This window comes from Suncus etruscus, chromosome 4 (assembly GCF_024139225.1).
Source record: "Suncus etruscus isolate mSunEtr1 chromosome 4, mSunEtr1.pri.cur, whole genome shotgun sequence".
NCBI classification, from domain to species: domain Eukaryota; kingdom Metazoa; phylum Chordata; class Mammalia; order Eulipotyphla; family Soricidae; genus Suncus; species Suncus etruscus.
Genome location: NC_064851.1, coordinates 4,925,327 through 4,947,817, shown reverse-complemented (window position 1 = coordinate 4,947,817; position 22,491 = coordinate 4,925,327). Strand labels below are relative to the sequence as shown.

The 22,491-nt window shown below is 50.7% G+C and overlaps 1 protein-coding gene across 1 annotated transcript; it reads right to left on the bottom strand.

Moving 5' to 3' along the window:
• Positions 1-721: 721 nt before the first annotated feature.
• Positions 722-14,779, bottom strand: NCF4 (neutrophil cytosolic factor 4). The gene is made up of 10 exons (XM_049771678.1): positions 14,751-14,779; positions 11,779-11,863; positions 10,578-10,731; positions 7,241-7,311; positions 5,588-5,715; positions 4,711-4,768; positions 4,438-4,536; positions 2,467-2,600; positions 2,223-2,288; positions 722-969 (listed from the first exon to the last, which is right to left on the bottom strand). The coding sequence occupies exons 1-10, from the start codon at positions 14,777-14,779 to the stop codon at positions 774-776; spliced, it is 1,020 nt and encodes a 339-aa protein (XP_049627635.1). The 3' UTR covers positions 722-773.
• Positions 14,780-22,491: the final 7,712 nt, after the last annotated feature.

The window sequence follows — 22,491 nt, the reverse complement described above, 5'->3', positions numbered from 1 at the left end:
AGAACTCCCTGAAGTGTCTGGATAAAGAGGCCATGGCAGAGGACTCTATTGAATGGGACCTACCCACCACCAGAGAGAGAAGCTTGAGTCCTGCCCCCCAACCCCAGGAATTCAGAATGTGGCTGTGCTTGGAAATGGGATTTTTTATAGAGGTAATTTCCTCCAAAGGAAGCAGTTAGGGGGACTGAAACCCAAGTTCAGTGAGTAGGGTGCTTGTCTGACTACCTGCAAAGAATCTCCTGCATTCAATTCCCAGCAGCCTATATGCTCCACTGAGCATTCCATAATTGAATTATCCTTAATCAGAGCTAGAAGTAATCCTTGAGCACTGCTGGGTGTGGCCCCCAAAGGAAATGGTGAGGGTGGAGGACGGGCTGGCTTTGTCTGATCCAGTGCCTGGCATTCTTGGCTGGCCTTGGGGTGGTCATGTAGTGCCAGGGATAGGACCAAGGTCAGCGGCATGCCAGACAAATGCCTTAACACCAATACCATCCCTCTGGCCCCCCAGAATTATGATTTACTCCCTTGCCTCTCTTTCCTCAAAAGATGTCTTCAATATCCAAGCACGGAGATGGGGGGCTCTATTGGGGGCCTTTATTGCTATCAAAGCCCAAACATAGGGACCCCACAGCATACAGGCCAAGTCCAGGTTCCCGGAGGGGGAGTTTCCGAGCCTTGAAATTCCTCCTGGACTTTGCCTGGTCCCCATTTCCTTGGGGTACATGGCACCAGGCTCTCTCTAACTAGAACCCACTGCCCGGGATCTCATGGGCTCAGGGAGCAGTGTTGTAGAGCCGGTAGTCATCCCTCGGGGTGATGTGCATCTTCCAGGAAAAGAGGCGCTTCTGGGTAGGGAGCCCCCGAGCCCGCTTCACCATAAGTCTCACGTCCTCATCCGAGAGGAGGCGGATCAGGTGCCCCTCAGCATCGCGGTAGTTGAGGGCGATGTCATCCCTCTGGAACTCTCGCCTGCAGGGAGAAGTCGGGTGAAATGTCTCATGTTCTGTGACCCCAAAGAGAGGGCAGCAGGGTCGTGTGTGGGAGGAGTTTGAACCCCTGGCTGGTGAACAATAACAAAAGCTGGTCTGTCACAGGCCGTGGGACAGATAAGTGACAACCCTAGTGAGACTTGACAGCTCTTGTTTTTATTTTTACTTTTTGTTTGTTTGGGGGCCACACCTGGCAATGCTCAGGGGTTACTCCTGCCTCTCTACTCAGGAATCACTCCTGGTAGTACTTATGGGACCCTATGGGATGCCGGGGATCGAACCTGAGTTGGACACTTGCAAAAAAAAAATAGATCACCCCACTGTACTATCTCACCGGCCCTACCAGCTCTTGTTTTTAATTTTTGTTTGTTTGTTTATTTGGGGGGCACATTTGAAGATGCTTAGGGGTTATTCCTGACTCTGTGCTTAGGAATTGCTCCTGGTAGAGCTTATGGGACCCTATGGAATGCTGGGGATAGAACCCAGGTTGTCCATGTGCAAGGTAAGCACCCTCCCCACTGTACAATCTCTCCAGTCCCTCCTGGAGTCCCTCCTGACTTAAAAACTCAAGAAAATTCTAGATGATTCTAGAAAAATCATTCCAAAGAAATAAATCAGCGTGGGCATGTGGAACAATGCCATCCATGGTGGGCACCAATTATGGCAACCACATGGGATCAATGCCAATGGTAGCAGGCATTGGCTGGTGCATCCACAATGCCCAGGGACTGTGAAAGTCACATTTGTGTGGTACTGGATGAGGTGGGGACACATTCTGGGGGTGGCACTGCTGGGAGTCCCAGCATGGACTGGTTGGCTTCACTTCCTGCTTTGGTGGGATTTCTGAGTCATAACAACACACACAATGAGTGGTCGGAGCCATAGCACAGTGAGCTGGATGTTATCCTGGCACATGACAACCCGGGTTTGATCCCCGACATCCCATAGTAATCTCCTAGTCCTGCCAGGAGTGATCACTGAGCTCAGAGCCAAAAGTAAGCCCTGAGGACTTCCACTGATGGCTCCCCTGAAACAAAGGCACAGAATGGGCAGCCATGACTCTGGTCACTATACAGAGAGCAGGCCACACATGGATGGAAAGACTGCTGATCCCCACACCAGTCTACAGGAGAACAGTGAAGAGCTAATAAGATAAGTGTTTGCAGCCATTGGCCTCCCTGTTACTCTCAGCCCCCCCCCTTCTTGGAGCTGCCCCCACCCGCCTCAACTCACCGCATCAACTCTAGCAGGTCCTTGTAGAGTGGGGTGCTACTAAGGTCCTCCTCCACCGCTATGTCCCTAGAGGTGGCACAGGGGGGTCAGTGAAGAAGCATGGGATACCCATGGGCATTGGATGGCCAGCAAATGGGGAGTAGAAGGGGTAGGAGTTGGGCTGGCCTGGGTCTTCCAGGGTGTGTGATATGGGAATATAGGAGAAAGGGCCCCTCCTGCCCATTCCCACCACCTAGATACCAACTTGATGGTGGTGCTGAGACTGTCCTCATAGTAGTAACAACGCAGCCAGTTGGTAGGGTCATCCTCCTCCGGGAAATCCTTGAGGATTTTCACAAAGGACCCGGGGAAGATGCCAGTGGTTCCCCGGATGGTGCCCTAAGGAAGACAGAGAAGGTTACCCTGGGGAGGGGTGAGGTGTAAGGTGGCCATGATCTCTCCTTGTCTCAGCCCTTTGATGATGATGGGGACAGGACACAGGAGGTCTGAAGTCTCTTCCTGAGAGAAATAAGGAGTGAAACTATGAAAATGGTCACCCCAGGAAGCTGTCAAAAAAGGGGTGCCAAGAGGGGCTGGAACCCTAGTATAGAAGGGTGTTTGCCTTGTACATGGTTGAACTCGGATCCATTCCCAGCATCCCATGTGGTCCCCTGAGCCTGCCAGGATTGATTCCTGAGTGCAGAGCTAGGAGTAACCCCTGAGAGCCTCTAGGTGTGACCCAAAACCAAAAAAGGGGTATTTGCCAAGAGCTGTAGGCTCTGCCTGGTGCTGGGTCCCTGAGGGTACTGAGTGTACCCCCAAATGAAAATACCTAAGCTACAAAGCCTCCTCTCCCCAAGCAAAGACATTTCAGCACCAGCTCTGGGGACTCCTCATGGGGTGTCCTGTGTAACAGAGACCCAAGGGTGAGATGGGGCTGCAGGGGTGAAGCATGAAGGGTACCCCCTTTTCAGCCTCTTTCCACAGCTGCCTCTGCTCCAGGCCAGGTCTCAGGGCCAGTCTTCTGCGTGGGTACCCAGGCCATGTCCTGTGATGTTGTACAGTCATGTCCAACCTGTCTTTGGGACTCTCCCACTTCCCTGGAGCACCCCTCAGTCTGAGCCTGCATCTGGCACCCAGAGCACAATGAAGCCAGCAAAGGGACTCTGCAGAAATCTGGGGACACAGTACTGGGTTCAGACAGTGAACTTGTTCCCTTGGGACAAAGTCCTGGAACTGGGGACAAGTCAAAATCCTGGGATCTGGGGAGGCCTGACCCCTTCTTAAAATATGCTCCCCCAGGGTCTCCCAGGGCAGATGGTTGAAGAACCTACTGCCACTGCCCTGTCCTCCCCTCTGTAGGGCCCCTCTGGTAGCATGCATTTATGGGCATATGTGTGCATACGTGCTCATGTGTGCGTGCTCATGTGTGTATGAGTGTGTGTGTCCCAGACAGCTGCAGACGTCAGCCCTTCCTGTCCCTCTCTGCAGACCTGCCCCCCTTCAGTCACCCCTCCCCGCCTCTCCCCTTCCTGGAACCAGTGAAGAAATTGCTTCTTGGGAGGAAGCCGGCTTGAGCAAGCTGCCCGGATGTGCTGCCAGTCAGTCTCCTCCTGGTACCTTGTCCTGGCCACCACCAGGATCAAGAACCAACCCAGGGACTCCCAGCTGGGGTGACAGTCCCCCAGAATGTCCAGGGGACATTGCTCCTGACCGTTGCTCCTGTTTTTCAAGGCCAGTGCTGGCTACCCACTGTGCACAGGACAGGCCCTGGCCTGAGAAGGCTAGTCCCACACTAGGGGGTGTCAATGCCAAACAACCTGCTTGGCTCAGGAGACCATGTTGGGGTTAGAGTAGAAGCAACTGTGAGCCCCGAATCTTTGCCCCCAGCCACCACCTGGCTCCCTAGTCACTGTTTCCTCAGGCACAGAGTCCAGAGTCTGGGTTATCCTTAGGTAGTATATCCTTTGGTAGCATATCTATCTTCACCTCTGATCTTAACTCCAACCTCACCTTTAACCTCACCTCTGACCTTACCTCCATCCTCACCTCCAACTTTTCTCCATCTTGTCACCATCTTTCCTGCCATCATGTCTCTTCTCACCTTCTGCTCCCTCCCTTCTTACCTTCATGACCATTGCTCTCCTTACTTCCATCCTCACCTCCACCCTCATCTCTTTACTCACCCCTGCCCTCCCGTGTCAGCTTCCCTCTCCTGCCTCCCCTCCCGCCTCACCTCCAGCCAGTCTTTATTGACCCTGCTGAGGAGGAAGATGACATCCCCAGCCTTGAAGTTCAGTTCCAGCTTGCTGTTCCCAGTGAAGTCGAACAGGGCCTGGGGAGGAGGCAGGGAGAAGGAAACAGTGATCCAGACCTCCCCAAAGTTCTTTCTTTCCTGTAGCTTCTGCTTCACAGAAGTGACGGGGGAGGCTGCCCCTTTCCCAGGCACCCAGAGACTTGGGGGGAGCTACCCAGAGGAGTAGGGGGCTGGCCAGGCCAGTTGGGGTACCTCTGCTCGAGGAGCAGCCAGGCGGTCCGAGCTGGCACTTTGTGGGGACACGCTCTTTCTGTGGAGAAAGGGGGCTGTTAGCTGCCCTGGTTCCCTGGAGTCTATTTTGGGGTGCAGAAGGGCCCCCCCACTAGAGGCAGGAGAGGTGTGGAATGTGCCAGAGTGCTTCTAGTTCCCCTCCACCTGCCTCTCCTAAGAGGAGCTTATGCCCACTGAACCAGACTTAAGCCAGAACGTGGGTGCAGAGGTACTGCCACTCATGCCTTCATCTCCTTTACTTCTCTCCCTAGACCCTCCTCCTTTAATCTCTCACCTGCTCCAGAGCCACCACCTACTGGGTCTGAGAGGGCACACACAGTAGGACCACAGGGCAAGAGAGGAGTCTGGGAGGCAGGACTCAGGGCTGTGGGGCCCTGGATTCCTGCCAAGCTGCTTAGAAGCCCGACCTTGGGTTTTCCATGCCTGTTTCCTGTCTCCCGGGGTCTGGAATTGATGCTGGGATTTTGGATTATGAACTGATGGGAGCATTTCCGAGACTGGCAGTGGGATGTCCCGGGACTTCCCTAACTGAACCCCAGCGGACCCTGCAGAACTGAGACTCAGCACTTCAGGAGCTGCTGAATGGAAGTATTTGCAGACCTAGGGGGCCCTGCTTTGGATCTTTCCAGAACCCCGAGGCTGTGAGCAGACCCTCCCCAGCAGAGAGGCCCAGTCCCTGATCTTGGATCACACACACCAAGACATGCCAGGCTCCTGCCCTTCCACATGCTGAATGGCTAAACTCCACTAGCAAATGGAACCTGCCTGGCTCTTGTGAACAAATGGGAGGGGTAACTGGAGCACAAAGTGGCCCTGGTCTCAGTCCTCCTACACTTACAGTTTCCGGGTGTGTGGGCGAAGCCGGCGGAGAGCCTGGGGCACTTGCTCAGAGTCATACGCTGACTGGTAGAAGAAGAGACGAACATCTTCGTCCATCAGGACCCACACGGGCAGGCTGAGGAGGTCCTGGGGAGAGGACAAGACAGGGGTACACGAGCCAGCACAGCTGGACACCCCACCACTTGCTCCAGGGCCCCCCATGCTGGTCCCCCCCTCCAGACCTTCTCAATGGAGATAGTCTCTGATCACTGGCAGAAGTAGTATTGGTGCCGGGAGCTATATAGCACAGCAGGGAGGGCCTTTTCCTTGCATGTGGCCAACTTGATTTTGATCCCTGACACCTCATATGGTCCCCCAAATCTGCCAAGGAAGGAAGGGAAAGAGAGAAAGAGAGAAAGAAAGAAAGAAAGAAAGAAAGAAAGAAAGAAAGAAAGAAAGAAAGAAAGAAAGAAAGAAAGAAAGAAAGAAAGAAAGAAAGAAAGAAAGAAAGAAAGAAAGAAAGAAAGAAAGAAAGAAAGAAAGAAAGAAGAGAGAGAAAGAAAGAAGAGAGAGAAAGAAAAGAAAGAAAGGAAGAAAGAAAGAAAAAGAAAGGAAGAGAAAGGAATGAAGGAAGAGAGAAAGAAATAAGAAATAAATAGAAAGATAGAGAAAGAAAGGAAGAGAGAGAAAGAAAGAAAGGAAGAGAGAAAGAAAGAAAGAAAGAAAGAAAGGAAGAAAGAAAGAAAGAAGAAAGAAAGAAAGAAAGAAAGAAAGAAAGAAAGAAAGAAAGAAAGAAAGAAAGAAAGAAAGAAAGAAAGAAAGAAAGAAAGAAAGAAAGAAAGAAAGAAAGAAAGAAAGAGAAAAGAAAGTTCTAGTAGAAAAAGAGAAAAACAGCATTGATCTGAGTTTTAGTCTTGGGATGGGGTGGTGCTTGGAGCCTAGGCTGGGGTCTTTTGGGTGCTTCAGTTCTACAGTCACATGGAACCCTTTGCAGTGAAGTAAGCTGAAGAGAGTCTAGAAGAGTCTAGAATAGACGAGAGCTGGGAGCTGACCTTCAGGGACATAGCTGTGCTGTGCTGGAGGTGGACCGGAGACCAGCCCTCTCGGCCCACATCTGCTGAGTGCCCTGGTCCAGCACACCCCTGTTCTCATTAATAAGACAGGGCGCCCCTGAAAAGGACCTTTCTGCTCCACATAGGAGAGCAGATGATTTTGACTCTGTTCCAGCTGCCTCTTTCTGAGGTCCTGACTCAACTGTCTGTCCCCACAAAGGGTTGTAAAGAAATGGGCATCAGACTGGACCCTCCGAACCTCTACATCAGAACTCCACCACACAGACATCAGAGAAGGCAAGTATATCCTTTCTCCACTGACCCAAGACCACCTGCTCCAAGACCCCTTTTTTCTTTTTTCTTTTCTTTTTTTCTTTTTTATTTTTTTGTTTTTTAGGGCCATACCCATTTGGTACTCCTGGCTAAGCGCTCAGAAATCGCCCCTGACTTGGGGGGACCATATGGGACTCGGGGGGATTGAACCGCGGTCTTTCCTTGGCTAGCGCTTGCAAGGCAGACACCTTACCTCTAGCACCACTTTGCCAGCCCCAAGAACCCCTTTTTTCACAAGCTTTGCATTGAGGGGGTGAGTTGCTAGGACTTGGGGTGCCCCATGTTACCTTCATGTAGGCATTCAGAGGCTGGATCCGTGACTCTGCGATCTCTTGCTTTGCACCCACGAAGACCTTGGCTAGGATGGGGAACACAGTTAGGAGCCTGGCTTGGGGCTGCCCAGCTGGGTCCTGGCCAGATCCCTCTAACTGCCAGCCATGCTGGGCCTGCACTCCCATTTCCCCCCAACATCCAAGGGTCACTGTACCCCACTGCTGGCCAAGCTGTATCCAAGGCTGGTTGAATTGCTTTTGTGTCAGAAACACACACACACACACACACACACACACACACACACACACACACACACACAATTGTGGCTCCAATAGGAAGAAAAATCTTTCTGCTCACCTCTAGAGCAGGGTTCCCCCAGCTTGGCTGTACTTCTGCCTCATCCAAGGAGCATTTAAGATAATTGGGGCTCCCTGTAAGTGGCTCAGTGACCGAGGCCCTGAGTTTGACCCCTGACATTTGCCCCCACGTGATCAGCGCTATCCTGAGCACTGTGGGACTGTGTGTGTACAAGATTCTCCCCCAAAGAACTGAATGAGAATCCCAGGGGGACTCAGGCTCAGGCACCTCGACTGGCATCCTGCCCAAATCCAAGTGGTTTGTCAAGTGGCTGAATGAGTCACTTATCATTAAACACCAGTGTCTGGGGTGATGAGTGAGGAGGGAAGTAAAGTCCCTGGGGCAGGGAGAAGTGGGGACTGGCCGGATATGGGAGACAGGACAGAGATAGGGAGATAAGCCCAGAGATGGGGAGATAGGCCAGCCACAGGATTCACCCAGACCCATGTCAGGTGGCGGTGGTGGATGCCAGCAGGGATGGTGAATGGCATTGGCTGCGCCCTAAGTCTGTGATATGACACTCAGACTTGGGGGATGGTCACTATGAAGATCCTGTGGGGTCATAGGAAGGGGTCTGATCGGGGCTGGGGGTTATGGATGAGAGAGGATCAGAATGGGGGACAGAGAACCCTTCCCTGTTTGCCTGCTGAGTGACAGATGGAGAAACAGGGTGTCTCAAAAGCAGTGGGGTGCAGCAGATAGAAAGGGAACATGAGGTTCTTCTACAGGGAGGTTCCCGATGGGACCATGAAAAGGAGGCTTTGGTGGGACTCTGGGGCATCAGGATGGAGCTGTGAGTAGCTCTGGGGTGTGGGCTGGTAGATGGGGTAACAATGTGGGGTGTTTTTTTTGTTTGTTTTTTGTGGTTTTGGGGCCACACCTGGAAGCGCTCAGGGGCCACTCCTGGCTCCATGCTCAGAAATTGTTCCTGGCAGGCACGGGGGACCATATGGGACGCCGGGATTCGAACCAATGACCTTCTGCATGAAAGGCAAACGCCTTACCTCCATGCTATCTCTCCGGCCCCACAATGTGAGGTGGTGGAGAGGTGAGCTGATCTCTGAGGGGTTCCCATTAGAGAAAGGGCTCTGGGGGGCTTTTGGGGGGATGATGCAGGAAAACCCATGCAGGCAGGTTCTTGAGGAAGAGAATGGAGCCACGTGAGGGGACTGGGTCAGCCCCAAAGGACCCAGGATATGCTCGAAGGAGTAAGGAACATGGGGAGTGTGGTCAGGGAAGAGTCCAGCATGAGGACATAGAAGACACGAGCAGCCAGAGGGTCCAAGCACTCAAGACTCTTCTGCACCCCAGGGAGCGGTCTCGAGGACAGACCCTTCCCAGGGTACACAGTGGGTGCAGTGGAAGGGACCTCAGCCACACCAGAAGTGCAGGCAAACAGGGATTATGGCATGAAGCAAGAAGGGGCCACATAACTTGAATCATCTTGTTTCTCCTCATAAATTGAAGGGGAAATAATGGAGGGTACCAAGACCAAACAGTCATATGAACATTAAGTAGAAATAAAAAAGGATCAGACTTAAACACCAAATCCAAAGCCAATGACAACAGAATCGAAACCCAATCTACAACAAGCTAGACACAGAGGAGGCCACTTATACTAGCAGCCAGGGGAAGTGGTAAGGGAGGGAGGATATGAGATGCATGCTGGGAACAGGGGTGGAGGGAGGACAACACTGGTGGTGGGAATGCCCCTGATTCAATGATGCTTTGTACCTAAAATATTACTGTGTAAGATTTGTAATCCACTTTGGTCAAAATGAAAATTATTTAAAAAAAAAAGAAGTTTTAAATATTTGGATATATTGACTGGCCAAATTATTTTATTAATAAAATATCTAATCATAAGCTTTTGCTTTAAAAGAATATTGGAAAGTTTTAGATACAAATATAGTTATATAATAAAATCTATTAATTTAACAAAAGAAGGGGCAGGCGGGGGGTCTGTCTCATCTGCTCGAGGAGAAGCCAGGATGAAAGGGGGTTCATGTTCAGTCTGCAAGAGGTACACAAGGATCACCCCCCTAGGCACCTGTATCCACAATGAGGGGGATTTTCTTGTAGGGCCCAAGGTGCAGATTTGGGATCAACTGAGGCACACACCAACTTTGAGTTGGGGAGTGCAGACTGAGGGGCAGGACTGAGGGATTGAGGGGAAGATGAAACAGAAAGGGGACAGGCAGGGTTGGGGGATCTGGAGTAAGAGATAGTGTTGCCCCCCTGGTTTGAGGAGGAGGAAGCCTTCTCCATGTGATTGGGTTGTTGTTTTGTTTGTTTTTGTTTAGTTTTGAAAAACTCCAAAACTCGGGGCCCGGAGAGCTAGCACAGCAGCGTTTGCCTTGCAAGCAGCCGATTCAGGACCAAAGGTGGTTGGTTTGAATCCCGGTGTCCCATATGGTCCCCCGTGCTTGCCAGGAACTATTTCTGAGCAGACAGCCAGGAGTAACCCCTGAGCACCGCCGGGTGTGGCCCAAAAACCAAAAAAAAAAAAAAGAAAAGAAAAGAAAAGAAAAAGTCCAAAACTCAGGGTTTACTTCCTGACTCTGCACTCAAAAATGACCCTTGGCAGGGTCTAGGAACCCTATGGGATGCCAGGGATCGAACCCAGGTAGGCCACATGCAAGGCAAACATCCTCCCCGCTGTGATATTGCTCCCATGTTGATTGATGTGGGGGCCATACATGGAATGCTCCTAACTCTGTGCTCAGGGTTACTCTTGGAAGGGCTCAGGGGACCTTTTGGGGTGTCAGGAAATGAACAGGCCTCACAGCCTGCAAGTTTCTTCAGCCCAAGGAGTCCCTATTGGTCCGAGGCCAAGTGACCCCGAACAGCGAGAGCGTTTGCAGAGGACTGGATAGAGGTGGGCAGGCTAGGTTTGGGGGGGCGGTGTGCGAGTTATGGATTAACTGAGCTATTTCATTTAGGGAAGAGAGGCTCGGCTCTGCCTGAGGGCGGGTCAGGACTTCTGGGGCGTACCTGGGAGTGCTGGCAGTTTGCAGCAGAAAGAGTTCACCTTGTTGAGGGGCCCAAAGCGCTCCTCTAGCTTAGCATGCAGTGCATGGAACTGGCGGTAGCGGCGGTAGATAAGGTACTTGGCCCCCCCTTTGGTCTTCACCTCGATGACGAAGACCTAGGACGAGAGAGGCGAGTGAGCTTTGGGTCTCCAAGTTCATGGAATGCCTCACTGCTATTTCATTTTGTTTTATCTGGTTTTGGGGCCACATTTGGTGAGGTTCAAGGCTTACTCTGTGCCTGGAGGAGGAAAGTTGGGGACCAGGGAGAAGGCAGAGGGGGGAATCAGAGGCCCCAAGGTGAAAGCATGCCTTTTTTGTTGTGGGTTTGTTTTTGTTTTTGGGTTACACCCGGCAGCACTCAGGGCTTCCTCCTGGCCCTACGCCCAGAAATCGCTCCTGGCAGGCTCGGGGGACCATATGGGATACCAGAACCACCGTCCTTCTGCATGCAAGACAAACGCCCTACCTCTGTGCTATCTCTCCGGCCCTGTTGTTGTGGGGTTTTTTTTTTTTATTGTTTTGTTTATTTGGGGGCCACACCCTGCGGTGCTCACTGGTCACTCCTGGCTCTGCATTTAGAATTCACTCCTGCAAAGCTCAAGGGACTCTATGGGATGCCAAGATGGAACCAGGGTCAACCACAAACAAGGCAAATGCCCTCTCTGCTGTGCTATCACTCCAGCCACCACCAAGCAGGTTTTCTTGACCATAGTGTTCCCCAGATCATGTAGACTGTTCTGAGCACTGTGGGAGTGAAGCAGCATCTGTGAGCCCCACCCACCAGGTCCCAGCCCAACCCCAAGTTCTAAACTCAGAAGTTGGGGGATGTTTTTGCTGCATCATGTCCCCGCTGAAGGTCACATCTCCCTTGAGAACCACCAGGGCAGAAGTGAGGTGCTCAGAGCTTGAGGGATAGAACAGCGGGGAGGGGGTTTGCCTTGCATAGCTGACACGGGTTCAATCCCTGACACCCCATAAGTGTCTTCTGAGCATCACTAGGAGTAATTCTTGAGTGTAGGGCTAAGAGTAATCCCTGAGCCTCACCAGGTATGACGCCAAAACAAACAAAACAAAACAAACAAGAAGTGAGGTGATCCATGAACTCGGAAGCCTGAAGGTCACCGGCCAGAGTTGGGGGACAAAAGGGGGGATCTGTCTCTCACAAAGTGGCTGCTGAAACCGCTCTTCTCCTCGATGTCTGCGATGTTAGCAGACATGGCCACGTCATCAGGCAGCTGCTCGAAGTCACTGAGGGTGGGAGAGAGGGAGGGAGGGAAGTTAGATGTTGATGTATTTCAGGGAACTAGTCACTTTAAGGGGTGATGACATGCCCCTGTAATGGCAATTAGACTGGGAGATGCCCCCCCCTGTAACTGACAACTGCTCCCCTAAAGTATAAAAGAACTACCTACTCCTGCCTCCCAATTAGAGGGGGAAATAAGGGAGGCATCAGGACCAAACAGGTGTAAGACTACGAAGTAATAGGATAGGTACAGAGGGGACCACATATTCTAGCAGCCCTGGGGGTGAGGGAGGAGGATATGGAAGGTAGGACAAAAACGGAGGAGTAGGGAAGACAAACCGGTGATGGGAATCCCCCCTGATTTTATGTAAATATGTACCTAAAATATTATTGTCAACAATATGTAAGCCACTATGATCAAAATAAAAATTATGTTAATATAAAAAAATAAGAGCCTGGTAGTTATTGGGGAAACCCAGGGAAAAGACTGGAGCAGAGGCTTCTAGGCCCAGGCTCCCTGGGTCTGGGTCTGAGATAAAAGCATTGACATGAAAGCATGTTGCTTGCTCTGCATCGATTTCTCTCTGTCCTCTCTCTCTCCTTTCTCTCTTTCTACTATCTCTCTTCTCTTTCTCTCTTCTCTCTCTCTCTCCTCTCTGTCTCCTTTCTATCTCTCTTTTCTCTCTCTCTCTTCCTCTCTCCCTCCACCCTCGGCTGGTTGGGTGCTTGACCCAGGGACAATCCTGGGTTCCTATAGTTTGGCTGTCTGGGTGGGCACCCCAGCCGGTAGCCAGGTCCCCCACCCTTGCAGCCTTGCAGCTTTGTGACTTTTGCACCTGGTCATGGGTCTTAAGGCTGCCACCCCTTGGGTGGTAGGCAGGGCCAGTGCTAGCCATGGGGGAGTCCAATGCCTCCCTAAGCCAGCCTGTCCCCCAGACCAGGCTGGAGAGTCAGGAGTGGAGCTGGGTCTGAGTGTCCCCGAACCTAACTCAATGTCCGTGGCTGTATCCGCTGAAGTGAGCTACTCAGTGCCCACAAGAACTTCTGGGACTGTTGGCCCAGTTTGTGCCAGACACTTGCAGGGCTGGAGAGAAGGCACAGGCAGGATGGTGCTTATCTTGGACACAGCAACCCTGGGCTAAGGCCCAGCCCTGAATCTGAGTCCCTGGAGCCCACCAGGACTGATGCCCAAACAAAGAGCCAGGAGTAACTCCTGAGCACCACAGAGTGAGACCCCAAACCCAAACCCAAATAACAACAACAAAAAGACCTGTGTGAGTCTTCCCTTACCTCCCACTCAAACAGCACTTTGGGGAAGCCTAAGAAAGGTACAAGACCCCCAGCCAGTGGTAGATTAAATGCCTTCTGAGCCTGACAGTGTCCCTTCACCAGGGCACCCTTTAACATTCCACCTGCCTATGATTGTTTAGAAATCAAATATTTAATAACTTCCTTTGTCAGCCTATCACTCCAGGCCCTCTTGGTCCAGGGCTGAAGGAATCCCAAGATCCCTTCCTGATTCATCCAGAGATGGAGCTTCTGGCATCCCTGCCTATCGGGTTCTGTTCTGGAATCTTTAAACCCAGGGGAGGGACCCAGACAAGTGAGTGACATCTCCAGGGCCCAATAGATCTCATGGCAGGACACAGGGTGGAGCCTTCCAGGTAGATGGAACAACGTGGCTAACGCTTGGTTGGAGTAAAAATGGTTGGATGGTTGGAGACACAGAATTAGGTGAGCACACAGCTGAGGCTGGGGAGTGAAGAAGGGATATGGGGGTGTCTGGGCTCAGTTAAGTAACGGGGAGCCTCTTAGGCTTCCAATGAGACTGAAGCAGGGTGAGCGTGCTGGTCCCACCCTATGGGGCAGGAGACAACTAGGGGCTCCCTAGGACACATACACCCCCCATCTCCGAGCACAGGCCCACTGTTCAGGGACTATCCAGGAAGTACTTCAAGGCTGAGGTGACAGCACAGCAAGGGGGGGCTCCCAACTTGCACTCCACCGACCCAGGTTCCATTCTCCCCACCTTGTAAGGTCCCTGTGCCTGCCAGGAGTAACCCCAAGGTGCATAGGTGTATGCCATGGAACCTGAACCAGGCACCACATGATCATGAGAGAGTGCTCCTTCCGCTTGGGGCCTCAGTTTCCCCCTGGACGAGCGCAAAAGTCTAGCAGAAGTTGTGAAGGACATTTGCAGACCCAGAGATTCCCAGGGTCAGCGCCTCAGTTGTCTTGAGCTAGTGTGAAATGGCGGCTGGCTCTGTCCTGCTCCCCAGGAACCAGGAGCCACCGAAGACCCACAATGTTCTCCCAAGTCTGTTTATGTCCAAGGCCTGAGTGAGGGGTGGAGCAAGAGGGGGGGGAAGTTTGAAGCTAAGAACCCAAATAAACAATTTTAGCAGATGTGCCTAGTCATGAAAGACCCACAGAGGGGGGTAGAAAGGAAACAGGGGAAAAGGTCCCAAGAAGCAGGGAGGGGGCTGTCTGGGAGGACTTCGAAGAGGAGGTGGTGACGTCCGTGACAGCCTAAATTAAAAGGAAGAATGAGCCAGAGTCCATAAGTCAGTTTGGGGAGGTGATGACAAGGGCTGTAGCTGACCACTCATGCAGCCAGAAACCAGGGTGCCTGAACCCAGCGGCCTCCCTACCTCCCCCAGACCCTGCCTCCTCTTGGTGTGGGGGCCTCTGGGTGGTCACTCAGCTTCTCGGAGTATCCGGAGACATAGACATGACAGTGAGAGCCATGACTCTAAACTTCCTGAAAACACTTCTCAGAGCCCTCAGTTCCCAGTATTGGGGTGCTCGGAGGATGTAAGGGGCAGTGGGTAGTGGTGGTGGTGCAATCCCACCTCCAGGAAGCCCAGCAGGATTGCTCCCTCCTGCACTCACCTCTCAGCTCGCAGCTGAGCCATCGCCATGGTCCTGGGTGGTCCTGGGTGTCACCTTGTACCCACCAGCCCCTGCGAGTCTGCCTCCTGTGCCCCACCCCCTCTTGTTGGGGCTCCTTCCCTTTCTTCTGGGGTGTGTCCACAGACCTCACTTCCTGTCCTTCACCCTGCTCAGATGGAGGAAGTGATAGATAGAGGTGGGCTGGCTGGAGAGTGCCTCCCTCTGGCCCCTCAAACCCACCCACAAAGCCTCACTCAGGGCCTGGTCTTTACCTAACTGGCTCTCCAGGTCCCCTATTTTGTCTCCTCCACTTTGCTGCCTTCATCCTGCTGCTACAGCTCAAAGACCACCTCTTGCAGGAAGCCCTCCCATGCTCAAGGGTCCTCTGGGAAGGCCTGTGTTTTCTTCCACATCCTGACTGTGAGCAATGAGCTTGGAGTGACCCAAATAACACAAACAGCACACTGCAAACTTAAAGCAGAAAGTCTGCGGAGTGGGGTCTACTTATGGATGTGGCTTGAAATCTTTGACTCTGAATCCCAAACTCAGACTGGATAAGGACCCCCTCCCCTAGGACCTCCCAGAACCCAGACAGGGTCTACATAGCTGGAGCTGGCATGGTGGAGCCTCACACCATCCTACCCCGTCTCTCACCCCTCCCTACCTCCCTCTGTTTGTCACTTCCTAGCCAAAGTAGAAGATACAAGCCCATCCAGCCTCTCTGCCTCAAGGCCTATCCCCAAACTTGGCCCTGATCCCCCCTGTGACGTTCCTGAACCGCCTGGCAGATGGAACCTTGTAAAGAAACCATTCCTGGGATTCTCCTTGAGGAAGTGAAGGCTTCAGAGACACCTCTCCAGGGATGGGGAAGGACAGCAAAAAGAGGGACCCAACTCCGCCATGATCAGTGATCACTCTCAGGCTTGATTCTGGGCTGTCCCGTCCCTCCTCCCTCAGAGAGAGCTCCATTTAAGGGGGATTTGCAGGCCACTTGATTACAGGCCTACTGCGTTGCTCCGGAGACATTCCTAAGCCCCAATGTTTAGGTTTATCTTCTCCCTGGCACCTCACTTTACACTGGTTATCCTTATGCTATGTCCATGGCCATAGCCCACTGCACACATTTCAGTTCCTCTTGTCCTATATAAGCATTGTTGGAATGGAATAAAGTGTCTCTGGTCTTCGGTCTGGGACCTGCTCTTTCCTAGTCCTCAGCTGAGGGGGGGGATCTTCTCCCCTCTAAAACACACAAGGAAGATAGAAGTTGATCATTGCTGGTTGACCGAGTTGACACATTCCTTCTCTCATCAGGCCACTTCAAGGGGACCCTAAACAGAACATGGAGCCAAAGCAGAGACCCTGGGCTTGGGACATACCATCTGCAGTTTTATTCTATACATCCGTCCTCTCTCTCCATCCTCCCAGTTCCCTTGACAAGATTCTCTAGGGGCTTCTGGGAGGTGGAGACAGTCTTGAAGCAAAGAGAAGGGACCGAGCAAGAGAAAAAAATAGAGATTCAACCAAGAACTCCCATGGCATGGCCTGTGAACCTCTACTCCCACTGATGGGCAAGGTGGGAACAGTTTAAAATTCCCTCTAGCAATCTAGAACATGCAGGAGCTGTAATGATTACGTATTTTATTTTATTTGTGGGGGACACATAGGCTGCGCTCAGAGCTCACTCCTGGCTCTGGTAGCAGGGGTCACTCCTGGTGGGGCTTAGGGGACCCTGTGCATTGCCAAGGATAGAACCTAAGTTATTCACTTGCAAGACAAGTGTCTTTACCTCACTCTCCAGCCCTGACTTAAATATTTAAAATCCTTCTGAGATAGGGGCTGAAGTGATAGTACAGTGGGTAGGGAGTTTGTCTTGCCCATGGTCTATCCTGGCTTGAACCCCAGCATTCTATAGAGTTCCCTGAGCCTGCTAGGAGTAATTTCTGAGAGCAGAGCTTAGAAATAATCCCTGAGCACTGCCAGGTGTGGCCCTAAAACAACACCAACAAAAAAAATTCTTCATAGTTCAGCCCTGTTCCAGAAAGTAAGGGTGGGCTACAACAGCTCAGGGGCAAGCCTAGGAGATCTGTGAGTGTAGGAGTGTGCAACCTTCCGTGGGGGACCCCCGACCCTCGGGGGTGTGGAAATGAAGGTCGCTAGTAATTCGTGGGTTTGCCCGAGCAGAACCGATCTGTGAAGAAAAACTTGAGAAGTTAGTAAGAAAAGTCCTCAAGACAACACATGCTGTTCAAAAGGGGTTTATTGTCGGGGAGATCAGCTTTTAAAGGCAGAATACGTCATAGAGGTGTTACAGGTTTTCCACCAATTACAATTGCAAGCACTCATTAGCATAAGCTGGGGGCAGGTAATAGGGAGGGGTAAAAAGGTAGACCTGAGCACATGTTTATACTAAAAGAGTTTATACTGAAAGCACAAGATCCAAACAGGGTCTTATAAATTTTACTCAGCAAGCATAAATAAAACATCAGCTGTAATCATAATAATCTTTTGCTAACACAAAGGCAAGTTGCTCTATATTTTTCTTTCTGGCTGGATGTATTGGGCTGCTTTGAATTACTTTAGTATTTGTCTATTTCCTTTGTTCTCAGGGGATGGGCGCCTCTGGTCACGTGGGTGACAAGGTCAGGGATTTCTGAGGTGTCCTTTGTTCTAGGTTCCATCAGCTAGGTTCCCCACAGGAGTGGACATATGAAAGCCTGGGCTGGACCTGAGGTCTTTGGGCCCACAACCCAGCAGGAATTTAGGACTAATGAGAGAACCAAAGTTTTCCAGTTTGTGCCATCACAGGGACTGAGACCTGGGAGGTAAAGGGGTATTTATGTGGGGTCAGAGCCCTCCTGCCTGAGGAATGCTCCAGGTGAGCCCCAGAACAGAGCCATCCCCCCAAAGCCAAGACACAATGTCAAACAAACAAACAAGCAAACAAACAAACCCAATCTTACCATCTAGAATCCCAACAAAATTGCCCTGTGAACTCACGCCCAATTTGAAGAATTCACCTCCGAAGAAACAGAAATGCTTTTAAAAGCCCCAACAGGCCTCCAGTGCAGTGTTGAGGATGAGAACGTGAAAAGGGTGAGCATAGGCAGGGTTCTGGGGTACAGAGCTAGGTTGGTGCCTGCAAAGACCTAGGACAGGGGTGGCGAACACGCGGCTCTCAAGCCGCATGTGGCTCCCAGCCAAAATGAATGTGGCTCTTTGCCTCTTATCATTATTTTTTTTCATTTTTTTATTAAATATATTTTTTTATTTAAGTAACATGATCATATTTGGGTTACAGTCATAACCAGAACACCCCCCTTCACCAGAGTAACATTACCCCCTCCCCCCTTCCCATCCCCTGCCTGTATTCGAGACAGGCATTCTACTACAGTAATTTGTTTTTAAGTTCAGTAAGTTGTATTTTTTTCCTTAAAGGATAAGAGTAAAAAAAATATAGTAAAGGTGTGATAGTGGCAATCGCCAATGTTTGCATAGGTCCAGAAAAATGGGGAAAATGGAAAAAAATCCTTGACCTGATTACAAAAAGGCCTCACCCCAGAAGTTTATTGGCATAAGACAGACTCTGGGTTCCAGGCATACCAGTCTGTCCAACTCCAGTCATTCTCAAGGTCCCAATGAAACTTTTTCACACTTTAGCTATTGTTGGTATCAGACTCTTATATTTAAAGACTCTGGATTCTGTGCATTTCTTTCATCGATGTCAGGCTGATGTGGAGCATATCATTAAATGTGGAGCAATCTGCCCTGCATGCAGACTGTTGCTGAGTCGTCTGGGTGTTGGGAGCACTCTTTGGAGTAAGTCAATACAAAGCAGTGGGAGGTCTTCGCTGGTGCCTCTTATCATTATTTTGTATACTGTGGCTCTTTGTCAAGTTTGGCTTTTGTTCTGCTGCTTCTGAGGAGGGACCTCTGAGGAGAGATCTCTGAGCGCGTAGTCCCGTCTCCCATCCCTCGGAAACGACTGCACAGTCCAGCAAGCCAGGGGACCCGTGTGTCACATGTTCGGTCACATCTTGCCGTGAGTTCTTAGTGTGGAGGACGCAGCACACCCTCACCATCACTGCAGGATTTTTACCCTCACTCAAAATGGCAAAATGCAATATGTGTTTAATAGATTATTGTTAAAATTAGATGTTTTAATGTGAGTGTTTGTCTGTTTTGGCTGGTCACTGTTTGGTATGGCTCTCTGACTCTCACAGTTTAAAATTTTGATTCTTTGTGTCAAACTTGTTCTCCACCCTTGACCTAGGAGGCCAGGAGAAGGCTGGGAGTTAGCCAGGAAAGATGGGAAAAAAGAGGGACCAGAGTAATAGTACCACAGGAAGAGTGTTGGCCTTGCATATGGTCAACCCAAGTTTGATCCCCAGTGTCCTCTATGATCCCTGGAGCCCTACCAGGAGTTATTTCTGAGTGCAGAGCCAGGTATCAGCCATAAATATTCCTGGGTGTGGTCTCCAAAACCAAACCAAAAAAAAAAAAAAAAAAAAGGAAAAGAAATGGGAGAAAGAAACAAGTCAGACTTTAGACAACCTGAGTCAGTGTGTTCTGGACAGGCTGGACACACGCGTCCACTCTGCCTACCAGCACTGCCCAAGTAGGTGTGTGTGTGTGTGTGTGTGTGTGTGTGTGTGTGTGTGTGTGTGTGTGTGTGTGATTCGCAGCTGCATAAACATATGCAACAGCTCTCTGAGGCTCTGGCAAGTAGGTGGGTATATTTAGATGCTGGAATCAGTGGGTCTATTGCTGGATTACCCGGATGCCATCCCACCCAGTATAACGCCTCGTTACCCATTGGTTGGAAACAGCTTTGAATATAGCACGTTGGCTTGGCATTTGTTCTCCATCCCAAGAAGTGGTCTGGTTCTCCCTAATAAAAATCTTGGGTCTCAAGAAAATGCTCTCTTGGATTTCCAGATTTCCCCACTGAGCTGCCTGCTTCTTAGGAGCTGAAGGCTTGCGTGCTGGGATTCCTCAACCCGTTTTACCTCTCTTTGGTGTGTGTGGATTATTTCCTACTTCAGTGTTTGTTTCTAGACCTGCGTCTCTAGGTGTCGTGGTTGGAGCTTGAGGAGAGATTATCAGTCCATAATTCAGGAAACACGAGCCCAATTGTCCCCTGTACTCATGGGCAAACCCAGACCGCCATCCCCTTGATTCTTTTTTCCCTTCGCTGTGAAACAGGCTTTCTGGATACGATTGCTGGGAGGGTCAAGGAGAACTTTCTGGAAAGTGCCAGACATGGCATCTTCTAAAACTCTTACTCTTGTTCGTTTTTTTTTTCCCCCAGCATATGTGTTTATACATATGTAGGTGTGTGCATATGACTGTGTTTATGTGTGTGTGTTTGTATGTGTGTGTTTCAGATAGGAAATACCCTCAAGATCAAAAACTGTTGACATTGGGGCCGAAGAGATAGCACAGCGGCGTTTGCCTTGCAAGCAGCCGATCCAGGACCAAAGGTGGTTGGTTCGAATCCTGGCATCCCATATGATCCCCGTGCCTACTAGGAGCTATTTCTGAGCAGATAGCCAGGAGTAACCCCTGAGCACTGCTGGGTGTGAGCCCCCCCCCAAAAAAAAAACTGTTGACATTGATGGCAGGAAATGAGCACTGGTGAAGGTTGTTATATATTATATGACTGTAACTCAATCATGAACAACTTTATCTGTAGGAAAAATAACTGTATTATGAACTACCTTCCGATCATGGTGTTTAAATAAAAATAAAATAAAATAAAATAAAAACAACTACATCTTTGCCTGCCTGCATCCTGCCTCCATCCATGCAAGAAGCCTCCGTGACCTTAACTTGGGCCTTGGGGCTGCTGACTCTGCATGGGGGGGTGGCTGGAAAAGGAGGTCACTCAGCAGCGCCCCCCTGCAGCTGGCTGGCTCTGCCCCCTCCCACACGCCTCCTCTCCCTGTCCCTGCCCCAGGGTTCTGCTGAATAGGGGTATTTACCGGGCTCCGTACACAGAACACCGCTGCTAATTTTACTCGCCAGCTCTGATACGGTGTAATTCGAGGCCAGACACGCTGTCAGCAGTGGGCTCCATTCCTGCTTGTCTGATACTTTGCACACCCCCAGGATTGCTGCCCTGCTTGGGGGGAGCCACAGAGGGGTTGGGCAGGGGAAAGACTTTGGCATTATCCCTCTCTCCCTTAAGCAAATATTTATGAAGCTTTCCTGGGTTGCTGCAAAGAAAGACTCCAGAGACTCGTGTTGCTTACGGAGAATTGACAGGCGCCAAACCGTGGCCGTCCACAGCCTGTGCTTAAAGCCTGAAGTCGTTAAACGGTCCCACGGTTGGCGGGGGGAGACCAGGTTTAGGCATTAAAGCTTGTGTATTTTATTCGGAAGAATGCCCTTGGCTCTCTCTTCCTGGCAGCCTATGCCCAGAGATCCTCTGCCCTTACACCCCATCTCCCTACCCCCCAGCTCACCCCGCCCTGCTTCTTCTCCCCACCACCACCACCCATCAGGCTCCTTGCTGAAAGATTTAAAGCAGCCAGTTCACTGGCTTGGAAGGAAGTTTCTCTGGGCAGTGGGTAGCAAGCTCCGGGCTCTGGGAAGGACACGCTGGACAGAGGATCAGGAGTTCAGAAAGAAACAGGTTCCATGTCCAGTGTACATCTCAGAAAAGGGGCTCCAGGACTTCAAGGTTATGCCTGAAGGAAGGAGCCGGGGTGGAGTCTGAGACCAATGGGCAGGAGGGTCCCCCCCCAAACCCAGCTTTCTTCTCCCCCCTCCTCATTTGTTCCTGGAGACTGTAGAACAGACAAGCTCCTGTACAGGCCTCGGAGAAGTAAGTGAGCAAGTAGCCACAGGGGCTGTGCCCAGGCCCAGCAAAGACTGGGAGGATGGCACGGGCACAGGCGTGCCAGGAGCTCCCTCTGGGCACTTGGCAAGCACTCGGGCCAAGTCAGCAGCTCTCCGGGGGAAGACGAGGAAAATCCCGGCTCACACAGAACACGATTCCTGGGGATCCCTCCTGCCGGCAGCCCCACCTGACCCATATGTGTCTCTCTCCATAATTTATGAGGGAACCTCACCAGACCTCGGGCGGCAGCCAGGGATAGCCCCGCCTGGCAGGCCCGGGGTGCAGAGCTCAGAAGGGCATGTGTGTTGCGTCTGATGTGTCCATGTATGCATATGGTTGTGCACATGTCTATTAGAATGTTTGTTGTTTGTGTGTGTATGTATTGAGTGCTTCTGTGTCTATATGTGTGTCTACATGTATGTTTGTGAATATATGTAGATCTGTCTATAGGCGTATGCTTGTGCATCTGTATTTTTTGGTTTGTGTGTCTATGTATCTACATTTCTATGTATGTCTGTGTATGTTTGTGTGTATATGTGTATGTCTGTCTATATGTATATATTTTTGTATTGTACTTATGTATATATATATATTTTTGCGTGTTTTCATATATGTCTACAGTAAATGGTCGTGTGAGTGTGTATAGTATTTTGTATGCTTAAGTGTGTGTATGTATGTTGTCCAGATGCATTGTATGTTTGACTGCATGTCTATATGTGTATCTTTGTGTGTATGCCTGTTTGTATATGTTTGTGTGTATATCTATATGTATATTTTGCATGTATCTATGTATTGTGTTTTCATGTATGCTTATATGTGTGTGTTTGTGTGTCTAGCTAGTTAGACAACAGGCTCCCGAGGAGCAGAGAGACACCCTCTGAGCTCAGGACCAGTCCTTGA

Coding starts and splice junctions, on each gene's coding strand:
- NCF4 (XM_049771678.1), bottom strand. CDS start 14,779: ATGGCGATGGCTCAGCTGCGAGCTGAGAG. Junction 7,312..10,577: donor CAAACTGCCAGCACTCCCAG/GTACGCCCCAGA, acceptor TCCCCATCCTAG/CCAAGGTCTTCGTGGGTGCA. Junction 970..2,222: donor GACCTGCTAGAGTTGATGCG/GTGAGTTGAGGC, acceptor TTCTCCCTGCAG/GCGAGAGTTCCAGAGGGATG.